Source organism: Rhinatrema bivittatum, chromosome 4 (genome assembly GCF_901001135.1).
Source record: "Rhinatrema bivittatum chromosome 4, aRhiBiv1.1, whole genome shotgun sequence".
Classification (NCBI taxonomy): domain Eukaryota; kingdom Metazoa; phylum Chordata; class Amphibia; order Gymnophiona; family Rhinatrematidae; genus Rhinatrema; species Rhinatrema bivittatum.
In genome coordinates this window covers 440,279,360-440,305,673 of record NC_042618.1, presented here as the reverse complement: position 1 = coordinate 440,305,673, position 26,314 = coordinate 440,279,360, and the positions used below count along the sequence as shown (strand labels likewise).

The window sequence follows — 26,314 nt, the reverse complement described above, 5'->3', positions numbered from 1 at the left end:
TCGTCAAAAAACGATTCACATCCCTAGTTATTGCTTGTAAGGTTTTGGGTGGACCCTTGGACACTGTGGCAGATAACCACGCCCACAGGGGGAAGTCCCGTGAGGGGCCACACGTCAGGCTCAGCTTAGGACTTACAACACAGAATTGTCTTTTACTAAACAGAGTTGTGAAGCCACCAGAGGTGGCAGTAGTGAGTAGATATGAAGCCCGCCTGGGCTTGTAGTCCCTCAGGACACTGGAACAGCGATCCCTCAATGACTGTGCTGTAGAGGAGAGAAACTGAGATAGTGAGTACAGTGGAACATACAAAGGGTACTGGTATGGAGCCTCGTAGCTTGATTACTCACACAGCGGTTTCTCCCGGAAGGTATCACAGACGCTGGAATAGAGGCAGGCCCTCGAGGAGCGAGTACCTGGTTCCAGGAAACAGCTCTGAGAGAGTTGATATGGTAACTCACTGATGGTGTAGGCAGCGGGTTCTTCCAAGCAGAAGTGAGCTCAGGCAGCGAGTCCGGGAACATGGGCCTTCGAGGAGCAAGTACCGGTTCCAGACAGCGACCTGAAAGAAAGGAGAGAGGCCCCCGAGGAGCGGGTACCCCGATAGAGTAAGTCCAATAAGGAGAGGCAGAGTACGGAGAGCGAATCCCATCCGTAAGGAGATCCCTTGCTAACTCGATTAGCTAGCAAAAAGAGTAGGCTTTTGTATCTGGGATGCGTGAGGTCATCACAGGGGGATGCCCCTGAGGTTAGCGCCAAGGAAAGAATAAGAAGCAGGGCCGCACGGCGCTGAACAACATGGCGGGATGCAGCGCCCAAGCCGGACCGGGGACGCCGGAGAGGACGGCAGGCAGACGTTACGGCAGCCAAACGTCCATCAACCGCGGGAGGAGTCGCCAAAGAGGTAAAGAGGGTGGAGTGGAGATGTCGGGCAGCGACAGTCGTAACAAAATGTGCACTTGCATACTGTTTAGACCGCACTGCAGTCCATAGGACATCCACTCAACTTTTTGTTTCTTTTGATCCAAACAAACCAGGTAAAGCAGTGGGCAAACAAACTCTATCCAACTGGATAGCAGATTGTATAGAATTCCGTTATGAAAAAGCAGGCCTTCCTCTCCAAGGGCGAGTAAAGGCTCATTCAGTAAGAGCAATGTCAGCCTCAGTAGTACACTATCGTTCAGTACCAATGGCTGACATCTGTAAAGCTGCAACATGGACTTCCCTTCACACCTTTGCAGTTCATTACTGTTTGGACAAAGAAGGACGACAAGATTCAGCCTACGGACAATCTGTCTTAAAGAACTTGTTTCCAGTATAATCCCAACTCCTTCTACATCCAACCTGCTGTGATTTCAGGCTGCCTCAATTTTTTCCAACAGTACTTCACTGATGGTCCACTACAAAATGATTCAGCCTATAGCTTGCTAATCACCCATATGTGAGGACTATCATCTTGCTTGTCCTGGAATAAAGCAAAATTGTTTACCTTGTAATAGGTGTTATCCCAGGACAGCAGGATGTAGTCCTCACGAAACCCACCCGCCACCCCGCGGAGTTGGGTCTGATACGTTTTATTATTTTATTTTTGCTAACGCTTATTGCTACACATGGGACTGAAGGGAGACCCCTGTGGCCCGAGGGATCATGGCATGCTGGGCATGCTCAGTGGGCTCAATATGCCAGTCAAAAGTTTCTAGAAACTTTGACAGAAAGTTTTCCGTGATAGGGCTCCGTCAGTGACGTCACCCATATGTGAAGACTACATCCTGCTGTCCTGGGATACCACCTATTATAAGGTAAGCAATTTTGCTTTCCTTAGCGTGACAGATGTGATAAAAATTTCATTATTTGAGCTATTTAAAATGCATGTTTTCATTAATAACAGACAACCACCAACTCTCACTGAAGTGTTCCCCTCCAAAAAAGATTGTTGTATTTAGTTGGGAATAGATATGCTAACCTTTTTGCAAAATGATTAATCATAGAGGGAAAATGTGTAAGCATTCATTATAATATAGCTTACTTCATTATGTATATTTTTATAGGTTCTGCGCTCATGGAAAGAATATGATCTGACAGTCATTGTTATTGAAATTGGGAAAAGGTTGCTTCTCTTAGACATTGTCTCACTGATAACAGGGTCATCTAATATCTCAAGTCAAGAATTATTCCATTCAGTACAAGAGAAAAGAGAGGGTGGACAGGTAATCTCTTCCTTTTTTCTATTTTTCTTCTTTCTTCCCCTCCCCCCTTACCAAAGGATTGTATACATTTTGAGGACAGTTTTCAAAGTCATTTCAGTGGGTTAAAATGCATTTACCTATGAAAAAGGGGGCTTTGAAAATTGATCACCCTCTCTGCGGACAAAATTACTTGTGTTACACACTGCAGGTAGTTTTTTTTTTGTTTGTAGGTGTTCCCAGAGGCAGGGAGAGGGCAGGCTATGAAAAAACACAAGGAGATTGCTATTTAACACTACTTACAGGGAACTGCATCAAGCTGTGGTAGTTCTCTAACGTGTGTTAAACAGCGTATTTCGTGGTGGTATTGCACAATATTTTGCATGTCCCCGTCCTGGCACCCTCCTGTATTACAATGACCTTTTTTGCATGTGGTTTTCATGCATGAATAAGGCAAATGCATGCAAAGAAGGTCATTAATAGGTAATCTGATGCAACTATTGTATCGCAGCCGACCAAGAAGGTGGTCAGCTGCGAAAAAATAACACTTATTTGAAAAAACGGTAAATATGAGGTGGGAGGCTGAGGACTCTAAAGTGTGTTCCGAGGCTCCCCCCTCACATTTAAGGAGCCGGCCCCCAAAAAAAGTCTTGCGGCCAAATGGGGAAATTGAGTGAGGGTCAGTGCTGACGCCCAGGTTCAACCCTAGGTTGCCACTAGATGTGGTCCCGACTCCCCAAACGTTTAAAAATAGATGAAAGTGTCTGTGTGAAATGTATATTAAAATAAGCAGTCGTGGCTCAGTGACCCCCCCCACACTCCCCAAAGGTGTATTAAAATAAGCAGTGGTGGCACCAAACGAGCCGGGTGCGAGGGGGCGCCCCGGCCCCACCATGGGATCCCACACTCCTTTCTAAGGTTCAGGGGATGTGGGAGGGGGATCAGGGTGGCCACCTGGGAGGGTGATATGGTCCCCAGACCTGCAATTATTTTGGGACTTACCTTTAGGGGGCAGGGGAAAAGGGCACTGAACCCCCAGTGCCCTTCTTGCCTTTGGGAGGGGGGACCCTAGGCCCAGGTCACTTTTTTTTTTTTTTTTTTTAATATTCCTTTGGGGGGTTGGAAGGGAGAAACTGAACCACCACTGATTATTTTAATGCACTTTTGGGGAAGTAGGGGGAAGATGGGGCTCTGAGCCACCATTCATATTTTAATACCACCTTTGGGAGGGGGAGCCGGGTCTATCACCATGCAGACACTTTCATCTATTTTTAAACTTTTGGGGAGTTGGGGCCACCTCAAGTGGTGGCCCTATCAGCACTGACCCCCTTGCTCAACTTCACCATTTTACTGGGACTTTTTTGGGGGGGTGGGGGCAGTGACTCTTTAAGGCGACAGCAAGCCTCTTGAGGTTGGGGCAACTCACCTTGTTCTTTTGTCCCGCAGTGTTTTGCACGAGACAAAAGAACCCGCCACATAGCCGCAATATTTTTTGGGGAAAGAGCCCATTATCATGCAGCACTCCCGCGATAGTGGGACCCTTCCCGTGAAAATACATTGTGACTTAGTGGCTGTAGGCCTTAGCTGGATAAATAGGGACTTATCTGGCTAAGTGACAACTGCTGAATATCTGGCTATGTTCAGCAGCCACCACTATTTAATCAGCTAAGCAGATAGCTGCATATCTTGAGGGCAGGCAATGGGTGCATTTAGGTGGGGAAAGTATCTCTATATTCAGTCTTATCCAGGTAAGTTAATCAAATAAGTTTTCCAGATATAACTTATCCAGCTAGCTAGAACTTATCTGATTATATTCAGCCACTGAATATCCCTTCTAAATTATCCAGATAAGTTATATCCAGATAACTTAGATGACCAGATATCTTTGAATATTGGCCCCATGGAGATTTATATAATCAAAACTATGGAGTGAATTTTTATAGCACTTTTCAAAACCCCATTTATATGTGTAAAACCCGTCCACCTGGCCAAGATGGTGAGACAGACAGTGAAATGCTAAGAGATATTAGGGAAGCTAACCAAATTGGTAGTACAGTAATAAAGGGAGATTTCAATTACCCCAATATCAACTGGATAAGTGAAACATCAGGGCATACCAGAGAGATAAAGTTCCTGGATGGAATAAATGACAGTTTTATGGAGCAATTGGTTCAGAAACTGATGAGAGAGGGAGTAATTTTAGATCTAATTCTCAGGGGAGCGCAGGATTTGATGAGAGAGGTAACGGTGGTGGGGCCACTTGGCAATAGTGATCATAATATGATCATTGAATTAATGACTGGAAGGGGGACAGTAAGTAAATCCATGGCTGTAGCACTAAAGTTTGAAAACGGAAACATTGATAAAATGAGAAAAATAGTTAAAAAAAATTGAAAGGTGCAGCTACAAAGGTAAAAAGGTGTACTACAGGTGTAAACATTGTTAAAAAAAATATCATCCTAGAAGCACAGTCCATATGTATTCCTCACATTAAGAAAGGTGGAAAGAAGGTCAAGCGATTGCCAGCATGGTTAAAAAGTGAGGTGAAAGAGATTATTTTAGCCATTCAAAAATTGGAAGAAGGATCCATCAGAAGAAAATAGGATTAAGCATAAGAATGGCAAGTTAAATGTAAGACATTGATAAGACAGGTTAAGAGAGAATTTGACAAGAAGTTGGCTGTAGAGGCAAAAACTAACAATAAAAACTTTAAAAAATATATCTGAAGCAGAAAGCCTGCAGGGGAGTTGGTTGGACCGTTACATGATTGAGGAGTTAAAGGGGCACTAAGGGAAGACAAGGCCACTGTGGAAAGATTAAATGATTTCTTTGCTTCGGTGTTACTGAAGAGAATGTTGGAGAGATACCCATTCCAGAGACAGTTTTCAAGGGTGATGATTCAGATGAACTGAACCAAATCATGGTGATCTTTGAAGATGTGGTAGGCCAGATTGACAAATTGAAGAGCAGTAAATCACCTGAACCAGATGGCATACACCCCAGGGTTCTGAAAGAACTAAAAAATGAAATTTCAGACCTATTTCAGTTAATTTGTAACCTATCATTGAAATCATCCATTGTACCTGAAAATTGGAAGATGGCCAATGTAACCCTGATATTTAAAAAGGGCTCCAGGGGTGATCCAGAAACTATAGACCGGTGAGCCTGACTTCAGTGCTGGGAAAAATCGTGGTAACTGTTATAAAAAATAAAATCACAAAACATTTAGATAGATATGGTTTAATGGGACCCAGCCAGCATGGATTTTCCTAAGGGAAGTTTTGCCTCACAAATCTCCTACATTTTTTTTGAAGGGGTGAATAAACATGTGGACAAAGGTGAACCAGTAGATGTGGTATATTTGGATTTTCAGAAGGCTTTTGACAAAAGTCACTTATGAGAGCTTTCTAAGAAAACTTAAAAGTCATGGGATAGGAGGCGATGTCCTTTCGATGGAGAAGGTACAGAGAAAGGCAACCAAAATGATAAAGGCGCTTCCAGGCGCCCGGCCGGCTGCAGCGTCCTTTGAGGTCCCTTGAGATAGGCAGCGCCACTGAGATCAACAACAGCGAGCGCCCGACGCCCACAGGGAGGGCAGGCAGGAGCCAGAAGAAGAAGAAGGGCAAGGGACGCCCGAAGGAACACCGGAGCGGCGGCCCTGCCTCCTTGACTGGGAGGCCTTCCCCCCCAGTGACATCATCGGAAGCACCGGCGCCGGATCCACCTCAAAGGGAGGCATGCTCCCAGGCACCCGGCCGGCTGCGGCGTCCTTTGAGGTCCCTTGAGATCGGCAGCGCCACCGAGATCAACAACAGCGAGCGCCCGACACCCACAGGGAGGTCAGGCAGGAGCCAGAAGAAGAAGAAGGGCAAGGGACGTCTGAAGGAACACCGGAGCGGCGGCCCTGCCTCCTCGACTGGGAGGCCCGCCCCCCCCAGTGACATCATCGGAAGCGCCGGCGCCGGATCCTCCTCAAAGGGAGGCATGCTCCCAGGCACCCGGCCGGCTGCGGTGTCCTTTGAGGTCCCTTGAGATCGGCAGCGCCACCGAGATCAACAACAGCGAGCGCCCGATGCCCACAGGGAGGGCAGGCAGGAGCCAGAAGAAGAAGAAGGGCAAGGGACACCCGAAGGAACACCGGAGCGGCGGCCTGCCTCCTCAGTCAGGAGGCCCGCCCCCCTAATGACATCATCGGAAGCGCCGGCGCCGGGTCCACCTCAAAGGGAGGTGTGCTCCCAGGCGTTATGCGCCAAAGGCGCGCAACAAAGGGCCACTCCCCTTTGTGCACTCCTTCGTGCAAACCTTAGTGCACCCCCCAAACCCAGCAAATCTACTGCTACACTTCACAAGAAATGGCAAACAATCAAACCCCTGACTACATCCACCTCAAGTCCCACAGAAAAGATCATAGCACAGATAACCCTCAAAAGGAAACAAGAAAAGATCTAAACATGGAAAACCCACAGAAGGAAACAAGAAAAAAAACAAAGAAATATTATAAGTACCAACACTCAAACATCACCCACATCAACACTAAGACATACAGCAACTACATAGCATATCATTCCTTCTATTCAACGCACAATCCATGGTAAAGAAAATACCCGTCATCTCTGACCTACTTGACTATCACAAACCAGATTTCATAGCCATCGCGGAAACATGGATAAGAAACACCGACCAAGTCATAATCAACCAAATCAACAACCCCATCTACAGAACGTTTTCAAACCCCTGACCAAAAAAGAAAGGAGGAGGTCTAATGCTAATCATAAAAAATAACCTACAGATGAAACTACTCCCAACCAGTACCCACCTACCACTGGAAATTGCACTATTCGACTCACCTTTACTACAAATCTGTCTAGTATACTGCCCCCCCCCAATTCACTAGATCAGAACTGCTCTCCACTAATAGAATTCTTCTTGTCCAAACTATCAACAAACCCATCATCATCTTAGGAGACTTAAACATACATGTTGACACAATCCCCCACTCCTTCACATGCAGTGCAATAACAGATGCCCTATCAATCCTAGGACTAAGTCAAATCATCAAAGGCCCAACGCACAAAGCAGGTCACACACTAGACCTCGTCTTCATCAATACTGACATATGAGCTAATTACCACACAAATATCACTAATATCCCCTGGTCGGACCACTCTCTAATCTACGCCAACCTGTCTTCCAACTGTAAAAAAGCCCACCTAGATCCTTCTCCTACCGGCTGCCCTTCAACATTGAGACACTTCAAGAGAATCTACAAACAGAACTAACAAACATAGACCTATCTAACGCAGAAAACGCCACCTCATCCTGGCTCAACATCACTAAGACAATAGCAGACAAGATAAACCCCACGATAAAGAAAACAATAAAAAACCCAAAACACCAAAACCAATGGTACAATGACAATATCAGATCAGCCAAACGCGAACTCCGAAAAAAAGAAAAAACCTGGAGAAGCAACAAAACAACTACACTACTGAACGCCTACCGATAACACTTAGCATACTACAAAAAACTTATCCACAACGCAAAAAAAGACTTCTACTCAAAAAAGATAAACAAATTCCAACACAACCCAAGAATGCTCTTCAATATCGTACATTGCCTAACCAAATTATCCAATGACCAGATATCACCAACCCCCAAGCTCTCAAGCAACGACTTTGCAGATTTCTTTAACGAAAAAAATCAGAAACCTCATAAACAACAACCTCAACAACAACACGCAAGACCCGAAAATACAAATCAAACACCAAGCTGGCCCAACTTTGATTCAGCATCATCACTGGAAATCCAAACTATTATCAAAAAAATGAACCCAGCTAAGCACCCTATCGACAGCATACCCATACAGACGATCAAAGCCATCAAACTATCAATAACAAAAATGTTAACCAACATCGTGAACCTATCCCTCACAGAAGGAAACTACCCCAACTGCCTAAATCAGAAATTATCAAACCCAAACTGAAAAAGACCAACCTTGATCCAGAAAACCCACTAAACTACCGACCCATATCAAACCTACCATTCATTGCCAAAATTATTGAAAAATTCGTCCACTCCCAACTCAGTGACCACCTGGAAAGGAACAAAATCCTACTCCCCACGTAATTCAGCTTCAGGAAACAACTAAACACTGAATCACTACTCTTATCTTTAAACGACACCCGCTCAAAGGATTTGACAACGGCCACAGCTACCTTCTAGTCCTACTAGACCTTTCAGCAGCCTTCGACACAGTAAACCATTCAATACTGATTGACCGTCTATCCAAAATTAGTGTAACTGAAAAAACCCTTCAATGGTTCTCATCCTATCTATCACAAAGGACCTACCAGGTGTCAATCAACGACACCCTCTCAAAGAAAATAAACCTTGACACTGGAGTTCCCCAAGGCTCCGCACTATCGGCAACACTCTTTAATATATATCTTCTCCCGTTATGCCACTTCCTCTCAAACCTTAAACTGACTCACTTCATATATGCTGATGACATCCAAATACTTATCCCAATACACAACTCTCTGGAAGACATCTACAAAAAACCAGCCAATTACCTCACCAAAATAAAGCAACTACTAACCGACATGAAACTTATCCTAAACATTGATGACAGAAATAATCATGCTGGATAGAAAGAACAACTTTACGCACATACCACCACTCAACATAATGAATCAAAAGACTGCAATCTCCCCTGTCACCGATGCCCGCAACCTAGGAGTCATAATCGACAAAGAACTATCCTTCAAGAACCACATCTCCGCTAAAATCAAAGACGGATATCACAAACTCCTAACCCTATGACATCTAAAACCTTTCCTTTCCCCCAACGACTTCAGAACAGTCCTCCAACTACTCAACTTCTCCAACCTGGATTACTGCAACTCCCTGCTATTCAACTTACCTCTCACCACTATCCGACCTCTCCAAATCCTTCAAAACACAGCTGCCAGAATACTCACAGGAATGAAAAAATATGATCACATTACTCCAACTCTCATTTCACTACACTGGCTCCCAATAAAATACAGGATAGACTACAAAATACTATCCATAATACACAAAATAATATATGAAAAACAAACAAACTGGCTAAGTGCATCCATAAAACTCCACTCACCAAACTGAAATCTCCATTCAGCTAACAAAGGTCTACTAAAAATTCCACCTGCTCGCCACAAACAACTTACCTCAACTCGGAAGAGAGCCATTTCCCTAGGAAGCCCCGAACTCTGGAAAACCCTCCCAACCGAACTGAGAACACAGCAAAACTTAAAACCTTCAAAAAAGTACTAAAAACTTGGATGTTCACCAAAGCCTACCAAAACACCCAATGACTCTATGCTACAACCTCCATCCCTACCGGCCCATATAAACATGCAGAACCAATCCAATGCACGTAATTTAACCTGTACAGTTTAACAACTACCTATGCTTATAATGACTACGATAACAATATTAACAAGCATGTGAATTTTTTAACACTCTGTTAAATATCAATACTTTGTAAACCGTTGTGATGGCAAAACCGAACGACGGTATATAAAACTCTATAGATAAATAAATAAATAAAGAAAGAAAGAAAGAAAGGGGTTTGGAACAGTTCCTCTATGAGGAAAGGCTGAAGAGGTTAGGGCTGTTCACCTTGGAGAAGAGATGGTGAGGGGGGATATGATAGAGGTCTTTAAAATCATGAGAGGTCTTGAACGAGTAGATGTGAATAGGTTATTTACACTTTCGGATAATAGAAGGACATTCCATGAAGTTAGCAGGTAGCACATTTAAGACTAATCGGAGAAAATTGAAATTGCTTACTCATGGCTTTCTGAGGGCCAAGCCCCCACCAAACACGTGTTACAATAGGCTTAATGCCATGTGGGTTCCAAGTCTTTTTATTTTTTTTTTGTAGGATTTTCTGGTTGGCACCACAACTGTGTATATAAATATAATATACATGTTATTTTAAGTGATATTTTTACTGCAGAAGAGTGTTCTTGGAATGTCCTTTTTTATGTAACATTTGTTATAAATGCATCATTTTTAATTGTGTATGAAGAAGACAAGGGAGGGGGGGATTGTGGGGGGTCAAGGCTGCAAGTTTCACCTAGGATGCCTAATAGCTTGCACCATTTCTGATCGGGAGCCACACATGGAAAAGCACATATGGAGAGAAATAGGAGGTCATAGCAGTGCCCGGAGCCACACACAGGCAGAGAGAAGAAATGAAGACAGCAGGAGACTGGGAGCTTGGAGGGAGTTCAGATATATATTACCCAGATTGTTGAGCCTAGCAGTCTGACTGTTTGTTTTTACTGTCTCATGACAAGGAAACTGCCATCTGCTTCCCATGGAACTGGGAGCAACTCACAGAGGGTCCAAAAGAATACAAATTTATAACCTAGACACAACCTCTGAAAATTCTTGGCCTTCAATCTCACACTCATTGGGATGGACCACCCTTGGAATCTCTGGGATTGGGTTTAGTGTGTAGGCTGGGATCAGCCTTCCCTGCGCTCACAACTCTTCCTAATGGGCTTTTTTGTTTTGCTCTCCCACCATTGAGAAGGGACCATAGGAGTGAGTAGGATCATTCACCACATTGGGAGAGTGTAGCCCTGGCCCTTGTGAATGATTAATCAATAATAAAACCATCTCCTGAAGACTGCTTGAACATTGAAATGCAAGCTAACAATAGACTAAACAATTAAAAAAAAATTGTTGATATAGTTTTACTATTATGATGTTTTATATTTCTTGATTTTGTTGTTTGATGCCTTATAAAGAACAGATAGATTTCTGTTTTTCCATTGTTGCACTGTATAACAAATTTGGCTTGTTACAGTTTCTAGTTCAGTTTTTATTTCCACGTTTCTATTTATAGTTATGGTCTCTTTTTTCTGAATTTGATGAGAGTCTGTGTTCTGCTTGTTTGAGGGATGGCCAACCGGCATATTGGAAGTTGAATAAACTGCCTATGAAACCAGTGAATCTCCTGAAGTGTAGGAGTGCTGAGAAGGGGTGGGAATGAGAAAGGAAGGGGGCTGCTGTAGGTTGTGGAAGAGCTGAGGGCAAGCTAGAACTTTACAAAATGATATAGAAGTGCTAGAGCAGAGGGGCACTCGCTGAGTGAGTACATGAGCAGCAGCATAACAGCAGAATGTGAGTGTGTATGTCTTTATGTGTGTGAGTGTCTGAGAGGGTGGCCTTGGAGGGAACCTTTTTTTCGGCCCCCCCCCCATCTTCCCCTCCCTTCCCCTATCTAACCCACCCCAGCCCTAACTAAATCCCCCCCCCTACCTTTGTTTCAAAAGTTATGCCTGCCCGAGTTAGAGGTAACTTGTGCGCGCTGGCCAGCTGCCAGCGCGCCCGAGTTAGAGGTAACTTGCACGTGCTGGCCAGCTGCCAGCGTGCGAACCTCCGGCATGGCCGCTGTGCCGGAGGACTCAGGAACACCCCCGGACCACCGCCACGCCCCCGGCCCCGCCCCCAGACCGCTCATTTTTGAAAGCCCTGGGACATATGCGCGTCCCGGAGCTTGTGCGTGCCGCCAAGCCTATGCAAAATAGGCTTGGCGCGCGCAGGGGTAGGTTTTTGGAGGTTACGCACATATCTTACGTGCGTAACCCTTTGAAAATCTACCCCTTTGTGTCTTAGAGGGTATGTGTATCTGTATCTGAGAGGTTGTGTGTTTATGTGAATAATTGTGTCTGAGCTGGTATGCATGTGTGTGAGAGTCTTTGTGTGTGAGAGGATATTGTGTGTGTTAATTTGCTTCTGAGAGGAAGAGTGTGTGTGACTTTGTTTCTGAGATAGTGTGTGAATTTGTTTTTTGTGTCTGAGAGGATGTGTGTGTGTGTGTGAGTCTTTGTGTCTGAGAGGGTGAGTGTGTGAGTGTGTCTGAGAAGTTGTGTATATGTGAGTCTTTGTTTCTGAGAAGCTGTTTGTAAGTGTGTCTGCGTCTTTGTGTCTGAGAAGGTGAGTGTGTATATCTGTGAGTATTTGGGACTGTGCGCACAAGTTGAGCATTGCTGTGCGCTTAGGGCCGGATTTTAAGACGTACGTGCGGGCATACATTTGTGCGCGCAAACCACACTTGTGCACCTTGCGCACGCCGAGCCCTAGGGAAGCCCCGATGGCTTTCCCTGTTCCCTCCAAGGCCGCTCCAAAATCGGAGCGACCTCGGAGGGAACTTTCCTTCAGCCCCCCCACCTTCCCCTCCCTTCCCCTACCTAACTCGCCCCCCAGCCCTACCTAAAAACACCCCCTAACTTTTATTTTGTTAGTTGAGCCTGCCTCTGGGCAGGTGTAGGTTGGTCACTTGGCTGGCGCGTGATCCCCGGGTCCAGCAGCAGTGGAGAGGCCTCTGGCCACGCCCACGCCCCGCCCCGGAATACCCTGCCCATTTTTTCAAGCCCTGGGATTTACATGCGTCCTGGGACTTGCGCGCATCGCTGGGCCTAAGCAAAATAGGCTCTGCACGTAGGCTTTGAAAATCTGCCCCTTAATTTTTTTGCGGCACCTATCCTAGGGACTCCTAAGTCTTGGATGCCTAGGCATTGGGACGCCTAGTTGTTGGGCCTAACTTTTGGACGCCTAGGTTGGACACCTAGAATTTTTTGGACACCTAAAAAAAAAAAAGCTAGATATATGCCTCCGGATGCCTATCAGCACGCTGCCAGTCTAATGGTGCATATATTTAAGAAACCTAAGCGTCTTTCTCTTTGCACTGCCTGTCATATTCGGTCATCTCAACCAGGAGTGCCCGCTGACTTGTGACAGTGTTGTTTGGAGGCTAAGGGAGAATTATTTTCCTCTGATTTCACTAAGCCTGATTTATCCCAGCTGGTTGTAGGTCTGGGTAAAGATGTTTTACGTGGGGCGTCTGATTTTGGAACGCCCCTAACTGGTTCTTCAGCAGGGGAAGGCAGCTCATTGAGTACGCCTTAGGTGCCCCAGGGATTGCAATCCTTTCTTCAGGCGCAGTCCTCAGCCCCATCCAATGCTCCCAGGGCAGAGTCGCAGGTGCAAACCTTACCTGGACCTACTGTTAAGCACCGGAGTACTCCTAGAGCGGCATCAAGACTGCCCGATAGAGATCTGGGTGGCACGGATGATGATGCTGATCCTGACTCTTGAGGATGGTGAATTTCCTCCAGGATTAGAACCATATAGGACTATACTACAGTTCTTCCATAGAGATGAACTGCCAGCCCTGATTTCCCAAACCTTGAAATTGTTGGGAGTTTCTAGGGCAGATTCCATATCTGAGCCAAAGAAAAATCACATTTTGGTTTCTCTGCATAAAGCTTCTTGTCTTTTCTCTGTGATGGAGGCCCTTAAAAATTTAATTGATCTTGAGTAGTGCATCCCAGAAGCTAATTTCAAAGAAGGTTGGATTTTGGAAGGCCTGTACCATCTGGATCCGGTGGTGAGAGAGAGTTTACATTTTCTAAAGGTGGATGCACTTATGTGCAGTCTCCAAGTGGAGGACTATCCCCGTAGAGGAAGGAGTGGCCTTGAAGGATGTACACCATAGGGGGATTGAAACTATCCTTAAGCAGGCATTTGAAGCAGTGGCAATGACTGCAAATAGCTTCTTGTTGTTCCCTGGTGGCTCGCTCTTGTTTACTTCTGTCAAGAAGTTGATCACTCTGGGGTGAATTCCAGGGCAGTTATGGAGCCAGCGGCTGCCTTCTTGGCAGATGCAGGCTGCGATTTGGTCCGCACCTCAGCCAGAGGGGTGGCTTCGCTAATAGCGGCCAGACATCAGTTATGGCTGAGAATTTGATCAGCCAGTACGACCTCCAAGGCTAACCTCACGGAATTGCCCTTTAAAGGCTCACTCTTGTTTGCGAGCAAGTTGGAGAAACTGGTCACTAAGTGGGGCGAATCAGCGGTTCCTCGATTACCAGACATTAAGAAGCAGATGCCACGTTCCTTTAGCATGAGAGGTTGTGCTAGGGGGATCCAAGCATTTTTGACCCTATAGAGGAGCGACCTTTCAGAAGACTCTACCTTTTGGTATGTCTCGGTCCTCTCGCCCCAGATAGCTCAGAAGGGGTGCAAACTCAGGTAGTGGGTCTTCCCGAGCCTCCCAATGAAGGTTTGCTGACCCACCCTGGGAACAGGAGATGGGTGACACCACCCAGGACCCATTGATCACATCGGATCAATGGGTCCTGGAGGTGATATGAGAAGGATATGCGCTGAGTTTCACAGTATTCCTCGGAACGTGTTCATTGTTTCTCCCACTCCCCGTAGAAGCAGCGGGCAGTGGAGGATACATTGTCAAGGCTCCTCAGTCTGAAGGCTGTGATTCCGGTGCCCATGTCTCAAGAAAATACGGGGCGATATTCAATTTATTTTGTTGTGCTCAAGAAAAAGGGATCCTTTCGTCCCATCCTGGATCTCAAAGGTGTCAATAGTCATGTGCAGGTGATGCATTTTCACATGGAGATCTTTTGCTCGATGGTAATGGCTGTGCATTCGGGGGAATTTCTGACTTCTTTGGACCTGTCCGAAGTGTATGTGGCGTGTGCTGGGTGCGACAAGCCTGTGGCCTGGCCCTCTCACCTTCTATTGCCAAATCCAGCATCTAGTTCCACGCCTCTGGCGGCGGTGGGCCGCCAGCTCCGTCCTCGGGCCACCCCCAGTACTCCAGCTACTGCAACAGGTCACTCCACGGGCCACACAGAGGGAGCCGTCAAGGCTCCCTCTGTGTGGCCCGTGGAGAGACGCCGCCAGTCAGTGCCGTGCCCCTCCCTAGGCACACATGCACATCACTGCTGCTTATGAAGGTCCCGCGGTGGGAACTTGGCCGCGGCCCCGGATGATGACGTTGCTGAAGCTGCGGTATATAAGGCCGGGCTAAGCTCCTGATGGTCGCCTTTGCAACAGGTTTCCTCACTGGTCGTGTACTTCGTTGCCTCCTGGTGATTCTCCTGCGTTCCTGATCCTTGTGAGTTCCTGTTCTTTTTCTCCTTGTTCCTGATTCCTTGCCTTCCTTCGGATTGACTTCCTGGACTTCCTGGACCTCTGCTTCGTCTGACTACACCATTGATCTTCTCCTGGACCCGACCTCTGCTTCGTCTGACCATGCCTTTGATCTTCTCCTGGACCTGACCTCTGCTTCATCTGACCACGTCATTGATCTTCTCCTGGATCCGACCTCTGCTTCGTCTGACTACGCTACTGATCTTCTCCTAGCCCAGACCTCTGCTTTGCCTGACTATGCTACTGATCTTCTCCTTGCCCAGACCTCTGCTTTGCCTGACTACGCTACTGATCTTCTCCTAGCTCAGACTTCAGCCTTGCCTTGCCACTGCTCCTTGATTGCCGCTGGCCCTGACTCCAGCTTGCTCTACAACGCTTCTACAGTCTACATCCTGGACTTGGCCTATTCAGGCTTCGGCCTGTTCTTGCTTTGGTGTCCCCTGTATGACTTTGGTTCTATTGGTGCCCGGGTCTCTGGGACTCCACCTCGTCCAGTTCAGACTTCCCAACTTTGTTGTTGCTGCCTCTGGGCTGACCTCGCTACATCTCCATCGACACCGACATACGGAGGCCCACCTAAGCCCAGCTGGCCCCGGTACCCAAAGGCTCAACCCGCTGGGAACGAGGGCTTGTATTGGTGAAGCACTAGCCGGCCTCTGTCCATCAGCCCATTCCACCTGCCAATGTTGGGTACCTGTAGGATCCTTCCTATGGGTAGCGTCAACCCCACCTTGGTCCAAGGGTCCACCTCCGGTGCAACAGTGTATTTTCACATTCCCATTTGACTAGAGCATCAACGTTTTCTGTGGTTTGCTGTTCTGGCGCTTTCTGCAGTTTGCTGTTCTCGGACGCCATTATCAGTTTTGGGCACTGCCTTTTGGTCTAGCCACCACTCCCAGGACCTTTTCCAAGGTAAAGGTGGTAGTTGCAGCAGAATTGAGAAAGGATAGGATCCTAGTACATCCGTATCTGGACAACTGGCTGATTCAAGCCAAGTTGCTGGAAGAGAGCCGCCTGGTGAACCGCAAGGCGATCTCCCTGTTGCAGGAGCTCAGCTGGGTGACATTGGAATACCTTGGGTTTTGATTCGACACGAAGCAGGGCAAGGTTTTCTTGCCAGAAGCTCATATTCAGAAGTTGATGGCACAGCTACGTCTATTGATGAACACTCTGCGCCCGACTAAATGGTTCTACCTACAGGGTAATTGGCTTAATGGCAGCACCCTGGAAGTGGGTCCGTGGGTGAGAGTGCATATGCGTCCTCTTCAGCGCTCCCTGTTGTCTTGGAGGAGTCCGCTGTCTCTGGACTATTCGATTCGGTTCCACCTGCCGATGGATGTCTCCTGACTGCAGTGATGGCTACAGCTGGATCATCTAAGGAAGGGAATTTCCCTAGCATCACCAGACTGGCTAGTACTGATGACAGGTTGTAAGGCTTCATGATTGGGGAGCTCACTGTCAGGAGCATACAATGCAAGGGCGCTGGGATGCAGAAGAGTCTCTCTGGATCATCAATGGTTTGGAAGCCAGGGCAGTCCAGCTGGCATGTTTGCAGTTCAGTGACAGGCTGCGGGGTTGAGCGGTCCAGATAATGCTGGACAACACAACAACTGTGGCTTACATAAATCAGCAGGGAGGAACCAAGAGCCAACAGATGTCGCAGGAGCTAGATCAACTTATGAAATGGGCCGAACTACATCTCTAGATGATCTCAGCCTTGCATATAGCAGGAAAAGACAATGTATGAGCAGACTTTCTCAGCAGGGAAAGTCTATACCCAGGAGAATGGATGCTTTCAAATGAGGTGTTTCAGCTGATTCTGGATTGCTGAGGTCTCCCGTTTCTAGACCTGCTGGCATCTTTTTGCGATGCAGAATTTCCGCAATTCTTCAGTTGCAGGAGGGATCTGATGTTGGGGATTGATGTCTTGGTGCAGAAGTTTCCAGACGAAAAGGTGCTGTACGCCTTTTCTTCATGGCCCATGTTGGGCTGATTATTTTTTTATTTTATTTTTATTTAGACTCTTTTTTATACCAAAGTATAGCGAGTTACCTTCACTCCGGTTTACAGATTAAACAACTTAATACATAAAACGCATTCGTTAGATAAATATAAACGTTAATACATTAAACAAACAACTAGTACATTTCAGAGCAACAGTGTATGAACAGATGTAATGGAATACAACCTAAGTTGGTCTTATTGTGAGAGGTCATGAAAGGTTAGCAATTTAAAGATAAAAACTTAGATGGCAGCTTTATGCATGAGGTGAGTTAAAGAGATAATTTCACAAGTGATATGAGTTGGAGGGACTGAAGGGTAATTGGGAAATAGGGTGGGAAAGATAGATAAAATCAGATATGACATAGAAATGATGAGAGAAGACAAGAGGGTGGGAAGGAAGATAGATTTCATAGGGCTGGGAAGGGTGGTATATATGGTCGTGTGTTATTAGATTACCCAATGCCATCTGAGAATGTTTGTCTAAATAACCAAGTTTTAAGTTCTTTTTTGAAAGATTTGATGTCATTGATGGAGCTTAGGTAGTCTGGTAAAGAGTTCCATGTTTTTGGGCCTGCAATAGAGAAGGCTCTATTCCTGGTGTTGGATAGTTTAGCGGAAGGCAGGGAGGGTGTGACTAGCTTCAGTTTGTTGGTGTTTCTTGTCGTTCAAGGTGTTTTGTGCAGTTGAATCATATGATTTAGGGCAGTGTTGTCAGCTTTGTGGATTTCGTTGTGTGAAGGACCGAGCACCATAGAGAGATGATGCTCTTGATTGCTCCAGATTGGCCCTGGAGACTGTGGTATGTGGTTCTGTGGCAGCTCCTGGCAGAATTACCCCTTCAGGTTCCAGTGCACAGGGATCTGTTGTGGCAGGGTCCTATTCTTCACGAAAATCCAACTCTATTTTGTATTAAGATATGGCCCTTGAAAGGGCTCACTTGCTGAAACGTGGATAACTGCAGCAGTGATTTCCACCTTGCTAAGAGCTAGAAAGTTCTCCACTTCTTGGCGAGTGTTTGAGGCCTGGTGTAAGGATCAAGATACTCTTCCTTGTTCAGTCAAGATCCTGCTCATTGTGGAATTTTTGCAGGATGGCTTGAATAAAGGCTTGGCACTTAATTCCTTAAAGGTACAAGTAGTGGCTCTCACCTGTTTCAGAGGTCAGGTGAATGGTGATCCTTGTTGGCTCACCCTGATGTAGCCCAGTTCCTGAAAGGAGTGAAACATCTTCGTCCTCCTTTGCAGTTTCCGGTGCCCTTATGGAGTCTTAATTTGGTATTGGATTTCTTAGCAAGCCCAAAGTTTAGACCAAAGCATAGCCTGGATTTGTGGTTACTGACCTTGAAAACGGTGATTCTTGTGGCAATTTGTTCTGCGCATAGGGTTTCTGAACTGCAGTCCTTGTCTTGCTGGGAGCCATTCCTCTGGGTGACTCCAGGGGTGGTACAGCTGCGTACTGTTCCTTCTTTTCTACCGAAGGTGGTCACTGACTTGAATCAGTCCATCTCCCTGCCATCTCTGAATAGAGAAAGAGATGTTGCAACCCTTGGATGTCAAGAGACATATTGTTCGGTATGTGGAGGTTACTGAGCCTTTACAGAAATCAGATTGCCTATTTGTCCTTTATGGCAGTACTAGGCAGGGAGAGCCGACTTTGTGGGCTACCATAGCTCGCTGGATTAAGGAGGTAGTCATGGCTACATATTTTGATCCTGGGAAGCCGTTACCTAGTCAGGTCAGGGCTCATTCCACTAGGGCTCAGGCAGTGTCATGGGCAGAAGTGAAATTGTTGTTTCCTGTTGACATTTGCCAAGCTGTGACGTAGTCCTCATTACACACTTTTTACAGGTATTATTGTCTGGCTGTGCAAGCCCGGAGGACGCAGCCTTTGCATGTGCATTTTTGACTGGACCGTGGGCAGCCTCCCGCCTGTTGCGTCCGTCTCTGTTCGACACCCTCACTCTGCCTTCTCTACCTCTGTGGCGACTCCCTCCGGGTCTGATGGACAGCTGGCTGCCACGGCATCTCCATGCCATCTCCCTCCGGCGTCCCCGGACCGGTTCGATGTTGCAGATCCACCATGTTTGCCTGATGACCTAGGGCGTGCGCATACGCGCTCGGATTGAAGTACCAGCAAGGGCGCGAACCTCAGGGGCATCCCCCTGAGGTGACGTCATCTGCTTCCAATATTTAAAGGTCTCTAATTGCACTATCAAATCGAGTTAGCAAGGGGTTGATATGGGAATGTGTCTCGCTACCTTCGGACTACTCCCCCCAAGCTACTCTGCCTTCTCGGACTTACCAGGGGTACCTGCTCCTCGGGGGCCTCGCTCTTTTCTTTACTTTCAGATTACAGATAGGAACCGGTACTCGCTCCTCGAGGGCCCATGTTTCTGGACACTCTGAAGATTCTCTACTGCCTGGAAGGTATCGCTGCTACAAACAATTGTGAGTTACCATCGCTCTCTCAGAGCTTTCCCTGGAACCAGGTACTCGCTCCTCAAGGGCCTAAACCTTTCCAGCTCTTGAGCTTCCTTGAGACCTTATGTGAGTTTTGTCATCTAGTTCTGTTCATGAACTCTGCCTACTCTGCCTACTCACTTTCTACAGTTTCTCAACAGCTCAGCCATCCTGGGATCGTTGTTCCAGTACCTGAGGGACTACAGCCCTGCCGGGCATATCCAGCTCACTACTGCCACCTCTGGTGGTTTCAATAACTTGTTTAATAAAAGAACTAAATGTGTGTCTGTCTCCATACTCAAGCCTAGCCGGTGGTCCCTCTCGGGATATCCTTCCGGGGGTGTGGTCATCTGCTGCCACCGGCCCAGGGATCCACCCACAACTATATCAGAACCAGAACAGATTGCTAACTCCTCCCTCCTCCAGGAGCCTGCAATACAGATTCTTTACAGACTGCTGACCCCTAGCAGTCAGAACTAGAACACCGCCCTATTTGGGAGTAGCTTGCGTACATCTCACTTGTTCTAGATTCATCTGACTGGATGCTAAGAAATGAGAAATTACTACTTACCTGATAATTTCCTTTTCTTTAGGACAGTCAGATGAATCAGGCTTCCCTCCCTTGCCTGCCAAATGTTTGTATTATGGTCCTCCTCCATAGCTACGTATTATGGGGATTACTGGTAAGTGTTCGTCCAGTCCCTAAACTAGTGTTAATACATTCTTGGCTGAGCTCAGTGTTGCTTATTGGTTGAGTATTGAAATGGTTATCTGTTTAATCAAGTTTTGTTAGTCTGTTTTTGAAGAGAATATTGGCAGGCTGATGTCATTGCAGGGGTATATATACTGTGACATCAGTTTGCTCTGTCTCCATCTGCTAGTAGAGATGCATAACCCACTTGTTCTGGACTCGTCTGACTGTCCTAAAGAAAAGGAAATTATCAGGTAAGTAGTAATTTCTCAATAAAAGCTTTGGATGTGCTTGCAATGGAGAAATATGTGGGAGGAGAAAAGGAGAGAATGTGCCAAATAGTACAATTGCTCTTTCTACAGTCTATTTAGAACAAGTTCCTTCAAAAAACCTGCCCATTTTAAAATGTTTATTCTTTTCAGGTCTGTTTGTTGTTTATCTAACAGAAAAATATTGCAATATTATGTTTGTGAAATAAGAAAGGAAAGGCTATACAGAGCAATTATGATATTGTAAACTTTTTTTATTATATCATAGATGAAAATTTTGATTTCAGTACAAAAGTTATTTTAAAGAAAGAAAAATATTTTAAACAAGATTATGCTTTTGTAATATGTTTGTTGTTTTTAGAGTGGCTTTGAAAAGAAATCTTACAAGAAGAAATTGGCTTCACTTGTAGTTGAGAAAGTGAGTGAGCAGTTTGCAGCTCTGGAAGCAAACATACTCAAACGGACTACACCACGTATGTATCCTTAAAATCTTTTAAGAACTTTGACAGAACCCCCAAAATATTCAGTTTCTTTTCAGAGAAATATTTCTGTCACAATTATTGAATGGTTAACATTTTTTGGAGCTAATATATAAAAATATAATTCTCCAAGGGCAGGCAGGATGGTAGTCCTCAAACATGGGTGACATCATCAGATGGAGCCCAATGCTAAAAATAATGTTTTTAGAAACTTTGACTAGGCACACTGAGCATGCCTAGTATGCCCTACACCATGTGTCCATGCGGGCCCCTTTTCAGTTTCTTTTTTTCCGCTGAGCTATGAGCCTTGCGGTTTGATTGAGCTCTAAAAATTTGTCTTTCCCTGTACGTACCTGGATCAGTCCAGACTCCTGGGTTGTGCCTCCCTTCCAGCAGATGGAGTCAGAGAAAAGCTGAAAGGCACCCCCTCTTAGCCCGATGTGCCACCTGTGATCCTTCAGTATTTCTCTGACTCAAGCAGATGAAGGTGGCAGAACCTGCGGTCCTGATCCTTTAAATAAAAAAAAAAAAGGGGGGGGGGGGTTCTTGTAACCTTTTTTCTTTGCCTTTGGCTAGATCAATTAGTGGATAAAGATAGAGTAGTTTAAAAAAAAAAGGAAAGTATTTTTTACACAGGAATGCAAGTCCTCCCAAGGGGTTCCCCCTTCTTGGTAGTAGGCACGGCTGGGGTTCTTACCCCGATAGCCTTTTCTGCCTGGAGACTTCTTCACGACCCAGTGAGTAGGGGGATTTACCGGGGGGCCGGTCTCGTCCTCTAGTACCCAGAGAAGTTTTCATTCCTCTGGTGGGAGCAACAGCCCAGAGAAGGTTTCATTCCTCTGGTGGGAGCCTATGTAGCTTGGACCCAGGGACGTTTCTTTCCCTTGGTTGATTAGCAGCTACACACACACAAAAAAAAAAAGGCATTTTTGAACTCCCGGGTCTCCGGAGGTATTTTGTAGTGTAGCTGCTTACCTTGCACAATGCCGCGCGGATCGTGGTGTTCAGCCTGCAGGGAGCCAGCAGCGCGGCAGATGAAGGTTGCAAAATCTGCGGTTCCCAAGTAAAATTGAATTTAGGATAGGAAATTAGGATAACAATTTTCTTCCTTCCTACCAAATTAAATTAAGGTATTATCTTGAATGGATCAAACTTAAAAAAACCAAATTTTTAAAAATGATACTTTCTCAATCAGCCTTATTGGGACTTGCATTTTGAACTGGTATTGAGTTTCAAGGTCTCAGGGTCTCTGGTAAGTCCTGAGACATTTTTTGTTAGATTTCCTGGCTTGCAGGGGTGTAAGTTGGTGGTCCAGCCTCTTCCCCTACACAACGACCTGCTGCCCTGAGATGCTGCATTCCTCGGGGCAGAGCTAGCAGGGAAGCGACATTCCTCTGCCTCTGCTTGCTTGATGAAAAAACCCCCAAAACAAAACAGTGAGGTGTTCTGTTCTTTTGGAGCGGAGGTTAAAGCAGCTCTTACCCACTCCTGCCAGGCTCCGGGGGTGTTTCTGTCAGCTTCTTAGCCTCTCGCCTTCCCCCATGCTGCGATCATCGCGATGTTCAGCCTGTGGGGAGCCCGGGATGCGGCTCTCCCTTGAGGGCATTTGCACAAGGTGCCTCCCCGGTGGGGAGGATTCCTCGAGAGCTGCCGATCAACCCAGCTCGCTCTCTCAGGCACAACTTCTATCGGGGCGGCCATTTTGATTTCTGATTCGGCTGCTACAGCGCAGCCAAATGGCAGCACGGATGCAGATTTTTCCCCCTCCCCACCTGTTTTGACTCTGGTTAACCCTTCAGCCTTGGGTGCAGAACCGGGAGGCAGTCCAGCCGATCCTCCTTCTGGCCCTAATCCCTCACACACTTTTTCAACAGATTTTGTGCTCTTATTACACAAAGCTTACCTGGCCAGCATTAATCAGCAAGAGGTTTCAGCTTCAGGCCCTCTCCCCTTAAAGTGATCAGATTGGATGATTCACAGGATGCTGCAGGGGTGTATCAAGGGTCCTCCCAGGTTCATGTGGTCCCCAATCCTGTTCTCTCTGGACCTTCTCCTAATTATCCTCTCGCGCCTACCTTGACTGATCAAAACCAAGATGATCCTGTTTCTTATATGCAGGTGGAAGGGGATGATCCCCGAGTCTTGCGTCTCTTTCAGAGAGATGAGCTAGATTCCCTGATTCCCCATGTCCTAGCGGAATTAGATATGGATGAGCCATAGGATCCAAAAGGCACCAGTGCAGGGGCTACTAGGGGAATCCCGTCCTTGCAGGGCTACGTCCACCAGCAAAAACCTTTCCTTCTGAGGAGTACCTAGAGCTCCTCAAGATACCCAAAGTGGATGCATCAGTGGCGGCGATCACAAAGAGAACTACCATTCCTGTGACGGGAGGAGCAGCCCTGCGGGACCTACAGGACCGCAAGCTGGAAGTATACCTCAAGAGAATTTTTGAGGTGTCAGCCTTGGGAGTCAGAGCTGCGGGATGTAACTCCCTCATGCAGAGAGCAGGTCTTAGATGGGTGCAACAGCTACTCAATACTCAAGAACTACCACCGGCTCCCCCGCGATGGCCTCTACTCCTGATGCATTCCCAGGGGTGAAGGCCCTTCGATGTTGCTTAGCGATGGCAGGGGAGTGTCCCCCGTGTGATCACATGGTGCAGGGAGAAGTTTGCCGGCCCGGAGGCCTTGGCCTGCCCCGTTCCCGATTAGCGTGGGAATGGCGGCCATTTTATCTCCTCCAGGCTCTGACACGTTGCAAGGCTTGGGGGGAGGGGAATTTCCATCTCAGTTCTCGCCGCCGAATTTGAGCCCTGAGAGGCCTCGAGATCAGGTGCCTAACTCCCCCCACCTCCCAGGTTTCCCCCGGGGGGCGCTTAAAGAGACAGCACCCTTTTTTCTCCCAATTTGTGCTTTTGTTGCACAAAGCCTATATGGAGGCAGAAGCTGATGTGGATTTGCAGGAGCCTCCTCCAACAAAGGTCCCTAGACCTGCTGAAGGTCAGGCGCTCCTAGAGTCCGAGTGATTCTGGAGATTCCGGATGCGGCAGTAACTCCCCTCGCTGACCCTCCAGATCTCACGTCCCAGGATCCTCTCAATGTGGACACGACTGATGATGTGGACAAATCTGCTCCGGTGGAAAGGGATGATCCGTGGGTGCTCCGATTGTTTCACAGGGAGGAGTTGGACCCTTTGATCCCTCATGTCCTGTCGGAGCTGGATATTCAGACTCCGCAGCCAGTGACTGAGCCTTCCTCAGGGGATCCTGTTTTGTCGGCTCTTCGGGCTCCCCCTAGAACCTTTCCTTTTCATCTGGCAGGAGCGGATAGACAAGCTGACAGCTCAGATCCAGCGACTGTTGGACCTATCAATGCCCAAAGTGTGGGATTACTTGCAAGTTCTTGGCTCTATGGCATCTAATCTGGAATTGGTCCCCTGGGCCTTTGCTCATATGAGACCTTTGCAGAGGGCATTGCTTTCCCGCTGGGATCCCAAGTCAGAAGAGTTCCACTTACACTTGCCGCTCATGGTCCCCCATCAGAACCAGCCTAGAATGGTGGTTAGTTCTCGAACATTTACAACACAGGGTGGACCTGGAGAACCCCCAGTGGGTAATTGTAACGACGGATGCCAGCTTCTCTAGTTGGGGAGCAGTTTGTCAATCATGGTCGGCACAAGGTCGCTGCTGCTTGCTTTCTCCCTGAATCAGCTGGGGCTTTCCCCGCAGCTGTTCCCATGTGGCCGGCTTCTCTGTTCCTGCCTTCCCCCGACGTGCTGCTGCGATCCCGGGCCCTATGATCTGTATTTTAATACAGGAACACCGGTATATAAAAATCTAAAAATAATAATAAATAATAATAATAACTGCACTAACCACATTCTCTGGCAACAAATTCCTTCTCTCTATCTTGCCAGTAGCAAAAAATATAGATGAGAAGTGTAGAGTGCATCTACTGTAGTATAGGGATGTGCATTTGTTTAAAACAAAACTGCAAAATGCGACGAATAAGGCTAATTTGTTTCATTCGGGGGACCCCAAAATGAATTAGAGGCCGCCCCAAATGAAATTAATCATATTTGTTTCGTTTTAAACTAATGATTCGGGCTGTACATCAAAATGGTGCCCTCCACTGGGGTGAATGCACCAGAGTTAACTCTGGCATGACCCAGGACACAGCGTCATTTGGCTTGCAAGTGCCGAAGAATGAAGAGGACTAAGAAAAGGCTTTGAGGCCTGGGTTCTGAGGTCTTGTCCTAACCCTGGGCCTACACCCGAGTGTCGGGACTCAACCTTTGGGTCGGTTCATGGCGTTGGACCTGGGTTCGGGCCGAGAGCCTGGCCTTGGGATCAGGTCTCCTGGTCAGGTTGCTGCATTGGGCCTGGGTGTGGGCTGCAGCCTAGACTGAGGCCCCAGCATCGGGACCCAGCCTTTTGGTTGGATCACAGTATCAGGCTTGGGTTTCTGCCAAGGCCCCGACGTTGGGACCTGGTCTCTGGGCCAGGTCACAGCATTGAGCCTGGCTTCAAGCCCCAGCTTAGGCCAAAGTCCAGGCGTTGGGACCTGGCCTCCAGGTCAGGCTGAAGCCTTGGCTTTGAGTCGGCTGAGGTAGCGGCGACCTACTGCGCCCCTTGGCCTACACAAGCCTGAGGCTTCAGCCTGGGCCTAGGCCAAAGCCGGCGGATCTCCATTGGACTGGGTAAGTGGGGACCAAGGGGATCCCAGCCCCGACATTTTTTCAGGCAGGCGGGAGGCCCTGGGAGCCTTGTTTTCATTTTTTGGCTGTTTTTGTTTTTAATTGTTTCATTTATTTTTTTTCTCACGAATGAAAACAAATCAAATAATTCATGAACCGAAATTCATGGAAAAAAAACTTCCTAAAACAAACCAAAAACAAAAACACATTTTTGTTCTCCTGTACATCCCTACTGTAGTAGTCTGCTATGAAAAAAATCTAAGAAATACATTTACTGTAGTGATCCTCAAATTTGTTGGACAACTTTAGGAGGCAAATTTTTCAATTTGCACCTTTACAGTACAGGATTGCAGCTCATGAGCTGCAAATGTTATAGTGCATGTACAACACATTTCAAAAGATTAGAGAGGTTTCATTGCAATCTGAGTCATAAATCCAGAAAAAGATCATCCTCTAGTAGCTGAGGTGAGGAAATGTTCAAAGCACTTAACCAGGTCAATATACAATAGATTTGACACAGCTTCC

At 46.8% G+C, this 26,314-nt stretch overlaps 1 protein-coding gene across 1 annotated transcript in view; it reads left to right on the top strand.

Moving 5' to 3' along the window:
- The window catches only part of CFAP54 (cilia and flagella associated protein 54), a 1,106,494-nt gene that overhangs the window by 338,094 nt on the left and 742,086 nt on the right, over positions 1-26,314 (top strand). The window contains exons 27-28 of the mRNA XM_029597529.1: positions 2,047-2,205; positions 20,977-21,088. Coding sequence (XP_029453389.1) covers positions 2,047-2,205; positions 20,977-21,088 — 271 coding nt within the window. The remainder of the gene's footprint in view (positions 1-2,046; positions 2,206-20,976; positions 21,089-26,314) is intronic.